General features: G+C 35.2%; 2 protein-coding genes across 4 annotated transcripts in view; both read right to left on the minus strand.

The window, feature by feature from the left end:
* rnf19b (ring finger protein 19B) overlaps positions 1 to 3,087 on the minus strand; it is a 68,792-nt gene extending 65,705 nt beyond the window's left edge. For both annotated transcript variants that reach the window (XM_056479289.1, XM_056479288.1), the window contains exon 1: positions 2,853 to 3,087. The gene's annotated coding sequence lies outside the window, so the exon portion shown is untranslated. The remainder of the gene's footprint in view (positions 1 to 2,852) is intronic.
* A 2,222-nt stretch (positions 3,088 to 5,309) lies between these two features.
* Positions 5,310 to 14,830, minus strand: ak2 (adenylate kinase 2). Of its 2 annotated transcripts, XM_056480403.1 has the most exons (7): positions 14,640 to 14,829; positions 9,648 to 9,773; positions 9,444 to 9,554; positions 8,545 to 8,639; positions 7,859 to 7,931; positions 5,989 to 6,184; positions 5,310 to 5,512 (listed from the first exon to the last, which is right to left on the minus strand). In XM_056480403.1, the coding sequence occupies exons 1-7, from the start codon at positions 14,736 to 14,738 to the stop codon at positions 5,505 to 5,507; spliced, it is 708 nt and encodes a 235-aa protein (XP_056336378.1). In that variant the 5' UTR covers positions 14,739 to 14,829; the 3' UTR covers positions 5,310 to 5,504. The 2 variants fall into 2 exon arrangements, with proteins under 2 accessions (XP_056336378.1, XP_056336377.1); XM_056480402.1 differs by lacking the exon at positions 5,310 to 5,512 and having other exon boundaries at positions 5,574 to 6,184; positions 14,640 to 14,830.
* Between the last annotated feature and the right edge of the window lie 1,404 nt (positions 14,831 to 16,234).

Below are 16,234 nucleotides of genomic sequence, written 5' to 3' on the forward strand. Positions count from 1 at the left end.
CATTTCAGAAAAACAAGACTGGAATTAACCTCATGTTTGGTGAGGCAAAAGAAGAATTGAAACTCAAGTTCTAGTACTGTGCATTTCTGTCTTACACTAGAGGGAAGAGCTAAAACTCCTAACACGTGTACACGTCTACTCAATGAGTTTATGACATACTATAAAGTTAATGACGAACATGTACACTCTATTTTTGGAAAGGTGTTATTGAGGAAGTAACGCCACAAAGTAGGGCTGTGCGATTTGGGGAAAATATCTAATTGTGATATTTTTTTGACAGATATCGTGGTTTCGATTTTATTAGTGATTTAATTCTGTAGTCAAGCTTCAGCTCAATAATCTGTATCGTAGCTTCTTACTGCTAAAATGCAGTGAGTGGAACTGAAAAGATATCAACTTATATTAGCAAACAACTCTGAAATTGTACTTTGCTGTTGCTTACTGCTAGATTAAGTGTGACTGGCAATACTTTTAGTTGACGCTCCTCATATAGCCGCCTGTGGTGCTTTTTAGGTGCTGGTTGTTGTATTTCCTCATGCTTTGGCAACAATTCTGGGACAGATCTTACAAATTACCTATTTTTGTTTGTTGTCTGTGACTTTAAAACCAAAATATTCCCATATTACTGACATGATGTTTTTCTTTTACATGAATTTATCTATTAATTCTTCTGAAGTGGCAGACGCCATCATCCCGCTCGGTTGCGATTTCCGTTTTGTTTGTTTGTTTTTTTTTTATTGTGGGTTTTCCGCGCAGTTCGGTTGTTGATTGGGCACGTGTGCTCACTCAATTGGCTAGTAAGGGGCCGATCACACTGAGTGTGCTTTTTGCGTTGAGGCGTTTTTTTGAATGATTTACTAACAGCCGCGAGCATTTTGCGTGCTGTTTATGCGCCTCTTGCGATTAGCTAATCTCAATGTTTCAAATCATGATTGCGATTCGATTTCGATTAATCGCACAGCCTAATTAATCACACAGCCCTACCACAAAGAGTGTGTCTTGGCCAGGGTCAACATAAAACCTTTTTGGGAAAGGAAGATATTGGTGGAAAATTGGTGGAAAAAACTTTAACAGGTCATTGACTTCCACAGTATTTTTTTGTTCCTACAATAGATGTCAACGGCTGTTTTTTCCCCAAACATTCTTCAGAATATCTTATTTGTTTTCAACATTAGGAGGAAGCTTAAAACTGGGAGAATTATACCTTTAATATTTTAAAATTAAATAAATTAAATATAAATTTATAATAAAATTTAGACATTTAAAATGAACTCTTCCAGTTTGTTAAAGTACACTTCAAAGAGACACTTTTCTGAAATATTATTATAGTGTTTATTACAAATTATTTATTTGAGCACATCATTTTTACTTATGAATGGCCCACATGATCTGTTATCAAAAATTAATGGGGGTGGAACGACTTGTCAATCACATAGAATTGACCAATAGCAAACCACAAATCAATTGCTGATGGACAAAATCCCTTCCAAAGTCCATTTCTACAATTGTATTAATCTATTCAAGAAACCATTGAATATATAACACACACAGGGGGGGGGGGGGGTGTTTAATGATAATGTCTTGATTGATCATTTAAAATACTCTATTTAATGTATCTATCCATATTAAATATGAACCTTTTCACTGAGGGATTATGGGACATTATTCCACCTATATTTTGTTTATTGTCATCAAAAATTACATAAAATTACATTTTCAAAAATCTGAAAAAATGAAGCAGCCATTTATTATGGTTTTAGAATCACTTGTTCTTTTATACATGCTTTTGTTTATAAAATAACTTATACATTTAAGTTGATTTAAACACAAAGGTTAACATATATGAAATAACAAATATATATATATATATATATATATATATATATATTAATAAATGATCAATTCCATGCAAATATTAACCTCAGGTTTTCACCAAAATAGCGAAACCATTTCTACATTTTTTGCGTAAGCAAGTATTTTACAGTAGTTTAAAAATACTTAAAAATGTCTCTGTTAATGTTTAACAGTTAATGTCAAACAATTATATTTGATTTACCAAAGTCACACAAGTGACAATTTCACATCTGCCACATCCATAACAAAGAGACGTCACGTCCATATCAAAGCTTTTTACTCATAAATGCAAAAATGTCAAATAAAATAAATCATTTTTATTCTAAAGTGAGCTGACTTTACGTATTTGATTAGCATAATTTCTTTTGGGTTGTGCAGTTTAATTCACATAATTTCTAAGAAGTATCTTGTATACTGTAAACGCTTCCTTTTTTGGTCACATCCATAACGCATGTTTCTTTCCCTCAGGTAAAATATTAAAAAATGTTTACAGATTGCCATCTTTCTGATCCCATAACTGAGTTGTTTTGGAAAATATATTGGATGTTTCAATCTAATGTTGGCATATACTTTCTCTGTCAATTTGTTTAGATTTTTTTTTTTGCAAATGTCACATCCATAACGCTGGAATTGCTCAAATATATTATTAAATAATCCGGTTTTTTTTTTTGGTGATAAACGTGCGTAAAAGAATAAATATATTATTCAGTTTTGGCCTTTTCTGTGTGTTAACTAAATCACAATTGTTTAAATAAGCTAGTTTATTAACTGTAGGCCAATTTTGTCGTATTTCTGCCTGTAAATAAAGTAAAACAGTAAAATAACACAATGCTGACTGGGTTGAAGCAGCCAGTCATCTAAACAACATATGTGCTATCATACATAGCAATATCAAAACACTCTGCCAGCATCACATTAGTTTTAAATCCTATAATAACAGGTAAACAGGGTGAGAATTGTCCATTGTAGCGATGACGGGGGATCTGTAGAGTACTTACCGTCCTGATGATATCTGAGTACAGAAGCAGAACAGGGCGGTGCGCAGTGAGCTTCGCTGCTCTTCTACAGCCGTCACATTCAACTCACTACACTGTAAAGCTAACAAATGTCACCCGAAAGCTCTGTGCTACAGCATTTCCCCGACCGTCAGTCCGCGGGGAAGATTTCAGCCCTTTTTTCTGGCTTGAACGTGATATGGCTCAGATTATGTCCGCAGCTTGATTCTCTTTTCCATTCACGTCACCGAGGAAAGCCCCTGCGTGTGACGCCACTGGCCTTCGAGTCGGAAGCTCCACCCACTTACGTCAGCTCGAAACGGAAAAGGTGCGTCGTAACACCAAAGTTGTAACTTGTTTAGCAAGACACGGCCTTTAAACGAGTCTTCTAAACATTTTCCTGAATACTAAAGCAAGTAAGTACAAGTAAAACACAGTTATAACACAACTGAACACATACAGAAGCCTTGGCTCAGTGGTTAGCACTCTCGCCTCACAGCAAGAAGGTCGCTGGTCGAGTCCCGGCTGGGAGTCTGTGTGGAGTTTGCATGTTCTCTCTGTGTACGCGTGGCCCAAAGTCTAAAGACACTGTAATTAAATAAATTAGCCGTACTGTACATGTGTGAATGAGAGTGTATGGCTGTTTCCCAGTACTGGGTTGCAGCTTGAAGGCCATCCGCTGTGTAAAACAGATTTACACAGGATAAGTTGGTGGTTCATTCTGCTGTGGTGACCCCTGATAAACAAAGGAAATGAATGAGCACGTAAGAGGTTAAAAACTACGGTCAAGAGGCCACATACTTTAATAAAGGTGGACATTAATAATCCTTAAACTTGTTTCAATAGTTTAAGATACTAATAATAAATAAAATGACAGCTTTAATTAGGATAAAATTGGCCATTGAGGAAGTTATATATGCATAACTAATTAAAATATGAATGTATATATGTATATCTGATACAATTTTAACATAAAGCTTTTGAAAATGTGTGTTCAGTGTGTGTGTACAGGTAGGTCATAGAAAATAGCTTTAACTTGAAATATAAAGGCCTTTGTAATGTCTTTACTGAAAAATATGTGTGTATGTGTATTTGTATGTTTATAATATGGCTTGGAAAAAACTATTTGAAAACTCCCTGATGCATCTAGTTTTTTCCGTGATCAGGGAAACCCAGCATTACACTTCTTAAACTTGCACTTCCCTTTTTTTCCCCCCAAGCAGTGTAGCATTGTCACACACGTTTCTGAAAGATTTTAGAAAATCTACATCCTACCTGAGTATTGTTGCTGACCACGTCCATCACTTTATGGCCACAATGAACACTACCTGACAAAAGTCTTGTCGTCGATCCCAGTTCGAGCAACAAATAATACCTTGACTTCTAGTTGATCATTTGGAAAAGTGGCAGAAGGTCGATTTTTCAGATGAATCATCACAAATACTACAGAAGACCTACTGGAACCCGCATGTTCCCAAGATTCTCACAGAAATCAGTCATGTTTGGTGGAAGAAAAATTATGGTTTAGTTACATTCAGTATAGGTGTGTGTAAGAGATCTGCAGAGTGGATGGTAACATCAACACTCTGAGGTATCAAGACATTTGTGCTGCCCATTACATTACAAACCAGAGGAGAGGTCAAATTCTTCAGCAGGATAGCGCTCCTTCTTATACTTCAGCCTCCACATCAAAGTTTCTGAAAGCAAAGAAGGTCAAGGTGCTGCAGGATTGGCCATCCCAGTCACCAGACATGAAAATTATTGAGCATGTCTGGGGTAAGATGGAGGCATTGAAGATGAATCTAAAGAATCTTGATGAACTCTGGGAATCCTGCAAGAAAGCTTTCTTTGCCATTCCAGATGACTGAATTAATAAGTGATTTGAGTCATTGCAGAGATGTATGGATGCAGTCCTCCAAGCTCATGGGAGTCATACACAATATTCATTCTTTTTCCACTGCACCATGACTTTATATTCTATACTGGACATTATTTCTGTTAGGTGACAAGACTTTTGTCTTAGCAAAGTCAGACCTTACTGTCCTAATTAAACAAATAAAAATCAAGGCATGATCATGTTTTATTTTGGTAAAATGAGCGTAATAGAGGCCTTTGCCTTTCATATAAGCCACTTTTAAGCCACCAAATGGTCAACTAGATGTCAAGTTGTTAGTTGTTGTTGTTCCTTAAACGTGGATAGGCAACAACACCTTTGTCAGAGAGTGTACACATCTGATGCCTACAAAGGATAGTTCATGGTGACGTATCCTGATCATTCAGTCACCTTATAAAGCCCCTGCAAGCTTACAATCATCAGCCTCTGCCCTCGGATTCAGCGATCACATCTTAAAATCTAACCAACAACTGACCCATAGTACCAAGTGGCTGCCTTACATTTATCCTCTTTGATAACTTGGAGGTAAATATGGAAATGGAGAATTAAAAAGAATCAACACTGCATTGTAATGTAGTAGAAAATAATCTCCAGTTTATTGGAGGTCATCAACTGGCTTTCAGTCGAATCGGTGTTCATTACAAAACACACTCACTACATGGAATGTTCACAAATTAACATCTCAGATGCTTCCAGCTCCCCCTTTCCCCCCCATCCATTATTTTCACATCTGGATCAACCTGGATGGGAGAAACTGGATTTCATACAGCTGCAGGAAAAAAAGAGAGAAATTTCCAGACGTAAATTAATGATTCACAGACTGATAAAAATAAGCAATAAAGCATTTAATGATTCATTTCTTTCATTCAGTAATGTAACCAGGCATTTATACGACCCCTGCTGGACATCATGCATTACTACAAGACTCAAGACAACCAGAAAGGCTTAGTAATTACTACATTTCATTTAGTGTAAATGACATAACCATACCTTTTTACAGGTGTCTGGTTAAAGAAAAAGCGCTACAGAACCATCGTAAAATGAAGGCTTCTTAACAATTGTATGTAATCCTAATCAATGAGACGTTACATTTAGCTTGAGTTCTACAATCACATTTAATATTTATTTTTTTTCCTCAAAACAGCCATGTTTTGCCACAAAGCACGAAAAGAATTAAATGGCTATAAAGCATACAAGGAAGAGGAGATGCAGAGATTATTTAGACAAAATAAACAAGATCTTTACAGGTAGCAGCAGAGAAGGCAGCGAGGATTGAGGCAAAGACGAGGTCGGTGGACTGAGAAGCATCAATAGCAGTGTGCAGGCCGCGGGCGCTGTAGTACTGCACTAGAGGAGACGTCTGCCTGTGGTAAGACTCTAGTCGAGAGTGCAGAGTAGTTTCATTATCATCACTACGGCGGATCAGAGGTTCCCCGGTCACCTGTGGATGAAAGCCAAACATTACAATAGTGCTCATAGGTGCCTTATCTAGTGTTGGGGACTTTAAAACTAATGTTAATTAAAGTGGGTGCTGATAGCCCAGTGGTTAGTGCACTGACATATAGAGCAGTAGCACTCAGTGTCCCAGAGTTCAAATCCCAGCTCGTGGACCATTTCTGACCCCATTTCCCCTCTTTTTAACATTTAATTTCCAGTCATGCTACAATTAATACTTAAAGCCAAAAATAAAGAAAATGCAAAAATAAACAAGTGGGTGGCACAATCGCCTCACAGTGAGAAGGTCACTGGTTCAAGCCTTGGCTGGGTCAGTTGGCATTTGTGAATGAATGTGTATGGATGTTTCCCAGTTATGGGTTGCAGCTGGAAGGGCATCCGCTGCATAAAACATATGCTGGATAAATTGGCGGTTCCTTTCGCTGTGGCGACCCCAGATTAATAATGGGACTAAGCCGAAAACAAAATGAATGAATAAATAAATGGCTAAAATTAATAAATAAAAGGCAAAAAAAAAAGCAAGAATAAAGACAAAATAAAAAATAAATAAATAAATAGACAAAAAAAAATGCTAAAATAAATAAAATGCTAAAATAAATTAAAAAAAATGCTAAAATAAATAAATATATAAAATGCTAAAATAAATAAAATGCTAAAATAAATAAATATATAAAATGCTAAAATAAATAAAATGCTAAAATAAATATATAAAATGCTAAAATAAATAAATAGCTAAAATAAATAAATAAAATGCTAAAAGAAATAAATATATAAAATGCTAAAATAAATAAAATGCTAAAATAAATAAATAAAATGCTAAAAGAAATAAATATATAAAATGCTAAAATAAATAAATAGCTAAAATAAATAAATAAAATGCTAAAATAAATAAATATATAAAATGCTAAAATAAATAAATAGCTGAAATAAATAAATAAAATGCTAAAATAAATAAAATGCTAAAATAAGTAAATAAAATGCTAAAATAAATAAATAAAATGCTAAAATAAATAAATAAAATGCTAAAATAAATAAATAAATAAAATGCTAAAATAAATGAATGGCGCATATATATATATATATATATAAATGTTGCATTACATCTTTTAAAAAGTAACTAAATATAGAATTTAGTTACTTTAAGCAAAGTAATGGACTAATTTAATGCGTTACTGTCATCTGGGCTGGCCTTGCTTGTTAATGGCACATGTAATAACATATATAATGTGCATGAAGATTAGCAGGCATGGTGAAAAACTCTTCAGGAATGAATATCTTGAGTTTGCATTTCAGTTTTTGATCATTTTAAGAGTACTGATATACTGAATCTGCTTTTGTGCAAGTGTGATGATGACAAAGTACATGTTCACATTAAAGTTAAATTATAGTACTGTAAGTATCTCATGTACAGATCGTGCATAATTCATTCTCTCAACACATCAGCAGGAAAGCTGACATTCAACAATTGGGAAAACAATGAACTGCTGTTATTTTTGTTGTTGCTGAAACTGGAGAGATCTTATTGGAAATGAAAAAGTAACGGACTAGAAAGTAACTTTTTTAGTTACTTGGAAAAAGTAATCTTGTAACATAACTCGGGTTACTTGTAATGAGTCACCCCAACACAGGTCTTTTCAATATATAAAGCTTTGTTTCTCACATCATCCTTCATGTGCTCCTTGGGAGGATGAAACTCTTCGTGATAAGATCGCCCGCTGGGCTGATGAATGAGCCTGAGGAGCAGCAAAACTGAACTTTAGGTTTATACTGATTTAATCACATTAAAATAGCCACTGCAAGCTCACATTCAACTGCATTAACATCCGATCAACAAATGATCTCTAGCATCAAGTGACTGCCCAACATTTATTGTTTTTGTTAATGTGTTGAACCCAGATATTCAGCGCAATATAGAACATCTTTTTGCCACCGCTGTTGTATTGCAATTTCAAACAAGAATATCATTTCCATGCTTTACAATTCTTACCAAAAGGAAAGAGAAAGACCTAGATTACAGATCTCCTCTTTACTCATTCTCCACCTAATCTTTCACCTTCCGTTAAACCCTAAAGGTATTTTGAGGAATGCTGGAAACAGGTAGCCATTGACTTTCACTGTATTTTTTAAATGTATTGATGAATGTCAATGACACTCAGTTTCTAACATTCTTCAGAATATCTTCTTTTGTGTTCAACAGATCAACTCAAACAATTGCAACTACTTGAGGGTGAGCAAATAATGACAGTATTTTCACGTTTGGGTGAACCATCCCATTAACAATGAAGATTTTAGAAAGGTGTTTTTTAGGTGATTGATCCACACTTACAGGACCCTCCATGCTCTTACCTTCCACAGATCCTGCGGACCAGCAGGGAGTCATCGACAGAGAACTCAATAACAGAGTCCAGTTTCTCACTACGCTTCTCCATGAGGTCGTCCAGCTACAAATGAGAATTAGCAAAAAATTGTAAGTTAACCCTTGTGTACTGTTCAAAATACTGTTCAAGGCCGTTATTGCCCATTATAACAAGATTTTTTTGATTGCAAAGCCATGACACCAAATGATCATGCATTTTTGATTGTTGGGAACAGGTAAAACTGTTCATTATTACTCTTGATCATCAGTTGGCATCATTAACCCTTTAGATAGGCCAGTGAAGTTTTAGATTTTTATATGGAGTTATATGGAGTAAAACAAGAAATTATAGTGCGCATGCATAAATACACATACCATGTTTACCATGTACTGGGAGCGGAGCTGCTTATTTTTTAAATTTCTCAAACATATCAAGGAAAGCACGCAAATGTCTCACACATACTATACTCTATATAAACATATAATTAAGCCAGAAACTAAGCTTTTTTTGCACAGCAAATGATGATCAACAGTAAAAATGACACATTTTACATCTTTTCAACAGGGAAAACCAGTAACAATCAAGTATGCATGATTATATGGTGTCATGGCTTTGCAATTAAAAAAATGGCATTATTATGGAAGTCAATGGGGCAAAAACAGTCACAAACATACTGAAAGGGTAGTTAATTTGCCCAGAGTGTTGATTGTTTCAGAATTTTCCCCAAAATATGCATCAAAATAAAATGTCACTAAAGATCATTCCATTTGCTGAAACACAGAGAAATCTGTAACCAAATTAAAACTCAAAAATCTCCCCAGAGTGGATGAAAATATCCCCGTTTTATACACAATTGAGAGGCTCAATTGTTTGCAGTAAAATCCTCACCATTTCAGCTTGTTTAACGGTGCGGGGAAATCCGTCCAGGAGGAATCCATTCTTGCATGCTGGCGTGTCCAGGTTGTTGTCTATGAGCTCCACCACCATCTCATCACTCACCTAAAGAAAAGTAGAGATGAAGAGTCAGCACTTATTCTATCCAAACAACATACTGGACAAAGAGTAATGTAAATATTAAAACATTCATTTCACCAGTTTGCCGGCATCCATGGTTTCCTTTAGACGCTGGCCAAGCTCTGAGCCAGATGCCACCATGGCCCTCAGCATGTCCCCAGTAGCTAAATGACACACGCAGTATTTCTCCGCAAGCTTGGGTGCCTGTGGGGAAAAAAAAATTTAATTATGGAAATTAGCAGAGAAATATTTTTTTTTAGGAGTAAATATTAGAAGAGCTTTCTAAAATCCCTAACTATATGTGAACAACTGCAAACTAGGAGGTAACGGATCATGGTTGATCAGATCAGATGGATCACAACCCACAGTAAATTAATCCTAAATTTGTAATGATCACGGAGAGAGATTGGCTCACGCGTCATTCAAATCACATGTATGAAAGCATTTAGGCTTTCCTGTAAAATATAATTATGACAGAAAAAGTTGTGGTGGGTTATTCGGGATGTGGAGGGTTTCTCAGGTTATTAAAGGTGTTTTCTGTCACTACTTGTTTAGCCTGCATTAATGCATTCAGTGTAAGCTGCACGATTAATCATTAAAAGATCGGAATCAAAACACCCACGCAGCATAAACTACAAATGATGGCGATTCGCATATGTTTATTAATCCTTCGAATCGCTGCATTCAAATCTGTAAATGCAAAAATCAAGAGATTTAGAGTTCAGTCTATTGATTTACAAATCAAATAACACAGAAGTACTGGGATAACAGTTTATAGTTCAGATAAAACCACTGATGTTCATAGTAAAGATTAAAATCACCGTCATATGCATTTAACGATGCTCAAAAATGAAAGTTGTAGGGAGCAATTACAAAATTTAACCAATAGGGGGTGACAACCAGCCATCAAAATATGCCACTGAGTAATTCTCCAAAAGTGACACATCTAGCAATGAAGCATGAAGTTTTATGAGTGAATAACTGAATCATTTATTAAAAATGAGACTAAAAATAAATATAGGTTGTGCAAATTATAATGTTAGATTCCGACATTCAGCAACAGTAGTAGTAGTAATGAATGTTTCACAATACTGAATATTTTTCTATTTATTTTTATTCAGCTGATTATTTCTTCATTTTATTTTAAAGTTCTACTTTCTGTTTGTTAAAACCAAAAGTGTCTTGCAGTACTGTTTTTGTAATAAATGGAAAGTAAATTACATTTGTCTTCTCCCCTTTTTGGCTGACCCGAAAAATGGTTCGATCCGTGACTCAAAAAACCATTATGTGATCCGAACAATGAGATTTGTGATACGTTACACCACTACTGGGAACTATTAATCTCATTCACAGTTATGTTGCAAGCACAATCATAAGCCAAGTTTTAACTGTTGACACAAACGTTGCCTAATATCAGCAAGCAACACTGCTAACCAAGTATCTTCTGCTGAACTATCTGCAAAGCTGATATGCTTCTTGATTTATTTCAGTTGCTCAACAGGACAGAAAATTTAGCTTGATAAGGTTCAGAGTTCAACCCAAAATTATGACATTTCAAGCCTGTGATGTTTTTCTTATGTGGAACACATTATTGTTTATAAATGACAGCTCCATTCACCAATCATTTTCAGTGTACAGAAAATTATGTAATGAAAGATACAGAAATAGTTCACCCTAAACTGAAAATTTTGTTATGTTTGACTTGTTCCAAACTTGACTTTAACCATTAGTAGTTTATACTAATTAATTCTAGTTAAAGGTGCAGTAGGTGATCTGCCAAAAATCTAACCGGCTAGCATAATATCTTTGAAACACAGTTCCTCCCCTGCCGTCCAAAGCCACGCCTCCTGAAACACGAATGCGCGCACCTTAAAGATGACAGCAGACAACCCATTCGTTATGACATTAGTCAGCTAGAAATGTAGTTAGTGGTCAGCCAGCAGCGTGCAGAAATTACACTTATTACTAAGCCATACTTACATGCTAATTCAGAGTGAATATTCAGAGTAGCATGGTAAACAATATAGGGAGCGCGTCACAGGTCGTCATTGTTCAAAAATAAACCAATGTGAGTATAAAACCAACTTCACCTCAGTAAAGCAGGCTAGGCAGAATAACACTATTTACTATTGACTTTTGTTGTTAAACTAAATAAAAATATAAATTATCGATGCTGTAAAAGGTCCCTTATGAAACTGAAAATAGTCACATCTTTCATCGGAAGATTTCAGTGGCTGAACAACACTTCTGTGCATATAACCCATTTATAACAACACAATGTACATCAGCTTTGCGTGAGTAAAAGAGTATTAAAACATAACATTACTTGTCTAAAAGAAATATTTCAGCTATGGTGTCTTCCTCCAGCGTGCAAAAACCAACTGCAATATTCATTCAGGATTTTGAATGAGTTGATTCAGCATTTGATTGTACTGTGACTGTGATTGTCTTGTGTGCACATGAACGCGCGGCGTGCATGCATGTGTGTACACGCTAATGGTGGATCTGCGTGAAGAGATGCGCAGTGGTACAAATCTTCATTTGCTGACAGTTTCATTTGTGCTACTTATCAGAATTATGGGAGATGTCGACCCGACAATATTTAATTGGATAAACATTTTTTAGTTTTATGCCTTACCCAGAATATAAAAATATATAAAAACATTTAGATCATTTACTTTAATCAGTACTATTAGAATGTGAAGAGACCTTCAACCAGGGGCGTGGCTAGACCCAATTTACTAGGGCACATTTCCCAGTAAAAATTGCCCCAGTGCCCCAGTAAATGCTTTGAGATATGATTTACTTCATATGCAAAGTATATTTCTTGAGAGTGGTAATCCTGGAATAAAGAGGTTATTCTCTGTTCAACCGAACCAACGCTGGTGAATGCAATGTAGTTTAATCAAAAAGCAAACTGACGCATCTCTGTATGTGCGCAGAAAACCATATCCACACGCCTCACACACCACTCCTCCGCCGCTCTTCTCCCGGTGCGAGTCCCGGTCGAAAAAAAGTACTTTATGCTCACGCGCCATTCATGCATTGTGAAACGTAACAGCCTTTTATGTGGAGGTGTCGGCACGTTCGACAAAACTAAAGTTTAAATAATATGATGGTGATCTTACTAAGCATGTCTCCTGATAGATTTCTTTTAAAAGTATGGATGAGGAGTCAGGGAGGAAAAACTTAATAAACCTAAATCTCTGCCATGTGTCAAGTCTAAGACAACAGATCATTCGAAAACATCTTTTTTTTGGATTCTACAGAATTGTCTATAGAATTTCATTAAAGTGAAATTATTATTCATGCAAAATATTGCATATCACCCCAGTTGTGTCTATGTTGTTTTCCACTTATATTTACGATTAATTTCTGTTATTTATTTAGAATAATAGTTGTATAACAATAATATATATATATATATATATATATATATATATATATATATATATATATATATATATATATATATATATATATATACACACATACAGTTGTAGTCAGAATTATTAAACCCCCTGAATTATTAGCCCCCCTGTAGATTTTTTCCCTGTTTAACGGAGAGAAGATTTTTTAACACATTTCTAAACATAATAGCTTTAATAACTCATTTCTATTAACTGATTTATTTTATCTTTGCCATGATGACAGTAAATAATATTTGACTAGATATTTTTCAAGACGCTTCAATACAGCTTAAAGTGACATTTAAAGGCTTAACTAGGTTAATTGTGTTAACTAGGCAGGTTAGGGCAATTAAGCAAGTCATTGTATAACAATGGTTTGTTCTGTAGACTATCGAAAAAAAATTGCTTTAAGGGGCTAATAATATTGACCCTAAAATGGTTTTTAAAAAATTTTAACCTGCATTTATTCTAGCCAAAATAAAACAAATAAGACTTTCTCCAGAAGAACAAATATTATCAGACATACTGTAAAAATTTCCTTGCTCTGTTAAACATCATTTGGGAAATATTTAAAATACAAAAAAAACAAACAAATGGAGGCTAATAATTCTTCAACTGTGTGTGTGTGTGTGTGTGTATGTATATATATTTATTTATTTGAGAAGTGGGGGGTGCCCTAGTAGAGCTTTATGTCTAGCAATGCCCCTGCTTTCAACCAGCACAACAAAAAAAATGTTTCTGAAGACAATCACCTACTGCACCTTTAATACTAACCATTCAACAGTTACAGGTTCTTTAAAATATCTTCCTCAGGGTTTAACAGAAGAAAGAAAAATCATAAAGCTTTGGATTGGGACTAAAGTTGGTTTTATTTTCGCACATTGGTTCATGTGTGACCAGTGACAATTTGTGACATTCTACTTTGAATATTGGGTCTGAAATCTAACGCAAGTATGACTTCAAAACAACATTAGCACTATTGACTGTGTGAAATGTTGTTCTTTGTTGTAATTTTTAAAGAATACTTTTCTGAAATTTTATCTGGAAGGCAAAAGTCAAAATATGCGAATATAAAACCAACTTTACCTCAATTAGGTTTGGAACCACTTGAGGGCGAGTGAATGGTTAAGTCTTTTTTTTTTTTTTTTGTCTGTAAACTATCTATTTGACAGTGTGTCTGTCTAATTCAGTCTTGTTTTTTTCCCCACAGAATAAATAAACCCATAACGTTACAGTACTGAAAAAATACAATGTGTAATGTTACATGATGACAGCACTTAACGTTACATTACAGAACTAACATTTCTGAGTGAGCTATCATTCCCAGAGCACGTTGAGGTAAAGCTGGTTTTATATCAACACATTTAGACTGTCTCCTCTATAATATAATCTCATAAAGTGTTATTTGCTCATTTTAAATAGTTAAAACATATAAGCAGTTAATGACTATCAAAGCACAGCAGTGTTCAGTCAATTAACCTAAATAGTGCTAAGTCATGCTTGCATGTGATTTCAGACCGAATATTCAAAGTAATGTTACCATGGTAAACAATACAAGTACCATATCACTGAACTCAAAATAAAACCAACTTTACCTCAATATCCCAGAGCACTATCCCGCTTCAGAATGAGCCACGCGGCCCTATGCATGAACTCTCACCTGCGTCCCCTTCCCGGCGCCGGGCGGCCCGAGCAGAATGGCTCGTATGCCTTTCCGTAAACTGGAGACGGTATCGTCCTCTTGTGTGCTGGGGGCCATAGCTACAGCTTCTTTACTAACTAAACACACTTCTCTCCACCTCACACTTCGCTTCCACAAACTCTCTCAGCCTAGAAAGGAAGTGGTAACGCCTCCGTTAGCTGAGTATTGACTCAAAACCCGCCTTCTCGCACAAAACTAATCATCTGATTGGCGAAAGGCACGCCATTCACACAGAACGTTATCTCATTGGATGAAATTGAATGCCTCAGCATCACCTAATATCCGGAGTTTGGCCTGGAATGACACATCGCACTGGAGGATCAAGGAGATGTGGAGATTTATATCATATAGAGCTTTAGATAAGGCGGAATAAGATATCCGTATATAAAACGACACTTTAATGGTTATATCAGAATGTACAAAGGTTGTTATTACGCGTTTGTTCTTCCGACTCAATTGATAACTTTATATTAACCACAGACCATAATTTAGAAGTCTTTAAAAGTATTACAACATTTCAAAACCTTTCACCAAAACTGTCGTCAAACTATTGAACACCCATTCCTGTCTAAGAGGATACTTAAAAAAAAACATTTTTCCATCCACTTCAAACATTGACTACTGTAATCACATTTAAAACTAAATATTTAGTAGTTTAACAGAATTATTAATGTTATTTTAGTAATAGTCTAGTATAGTATAATGTATAGTATAAAAGTATATGGTATAATGCTTTAAATTCGATATATTTAGGTTAAATTTTAGCTTTTTGTATGTGGTTTGTTCAGTATTTAGCTTTATTTGAGCTTCAGTACTTTAAGAACTCTGACTTTAAACATTCCTAAATGCTCGGTAATGGTTAATTCAGCATTTTATGTTTTATTTGAGTTAACAAATTAACAAAACTGCTTTAAAGGTGTTTTATGTAAGTTTTTGACTCTTCGAAAGCATAAAAATGCCAAATGTGTGCAGATATTTCAGAAACGTGCTAAGTGAACATTCTTGTTTACCTGAAAAACAATGCTGAAGTCAGATATTCGCTTTGAAAATGTCGGTTATGTGCCGGAACGCTGTCTTTGTTTTGGTTCTTTTAAACTGTCCACTGCCACGTAAGCCAATTATATTTCAGCACCCCGGGTTACCTTGATAGAAAATCATTCAATCATTTCATTTATTCATTCATTCAGAAAGGCTCTCAAAGCAAGCGCCCATGACAGAAATGCGATCTCTGGTGGACAGTAGCAGACTCTGAAATAAGACACAGATTCATAGTTCCACATGACATTATTAATTAGCAAATAATATAAATATTACGAGCGTAAACATTAGGTGAGCAGGTTACCTTGTAACCCTGTGTCCTAACAACACTCTATGTGAGGAGATTTGCAGTGATAAGCAATTTGGCTGTTTGCACCAGATGAAACACGACAGAAATTTAAATACAGCCATTCAGAAGCACAGAATATGCACTCACTCACGAAATAGTAAGGTTTATAATCCAATTAATACATATTAAACCTCTTCAAATTATTAAATGCAGATGCTGAATCACA

Source organism: Danio aesculapii, chromosome 19 (genome assembly GCF_903798145.1).
Source record: "Danio aesculapii chromosome 19, fDanAes4.1, whole genome shotgun sequence".
In the NCBI taxonomy this organism is placed as follows: domain Eukaryota; kingdom Metazoa; phylum Chordata; class Actinopteri; order Cypriniformes; family Danionidae; genus Danio; species Danio aesculapii.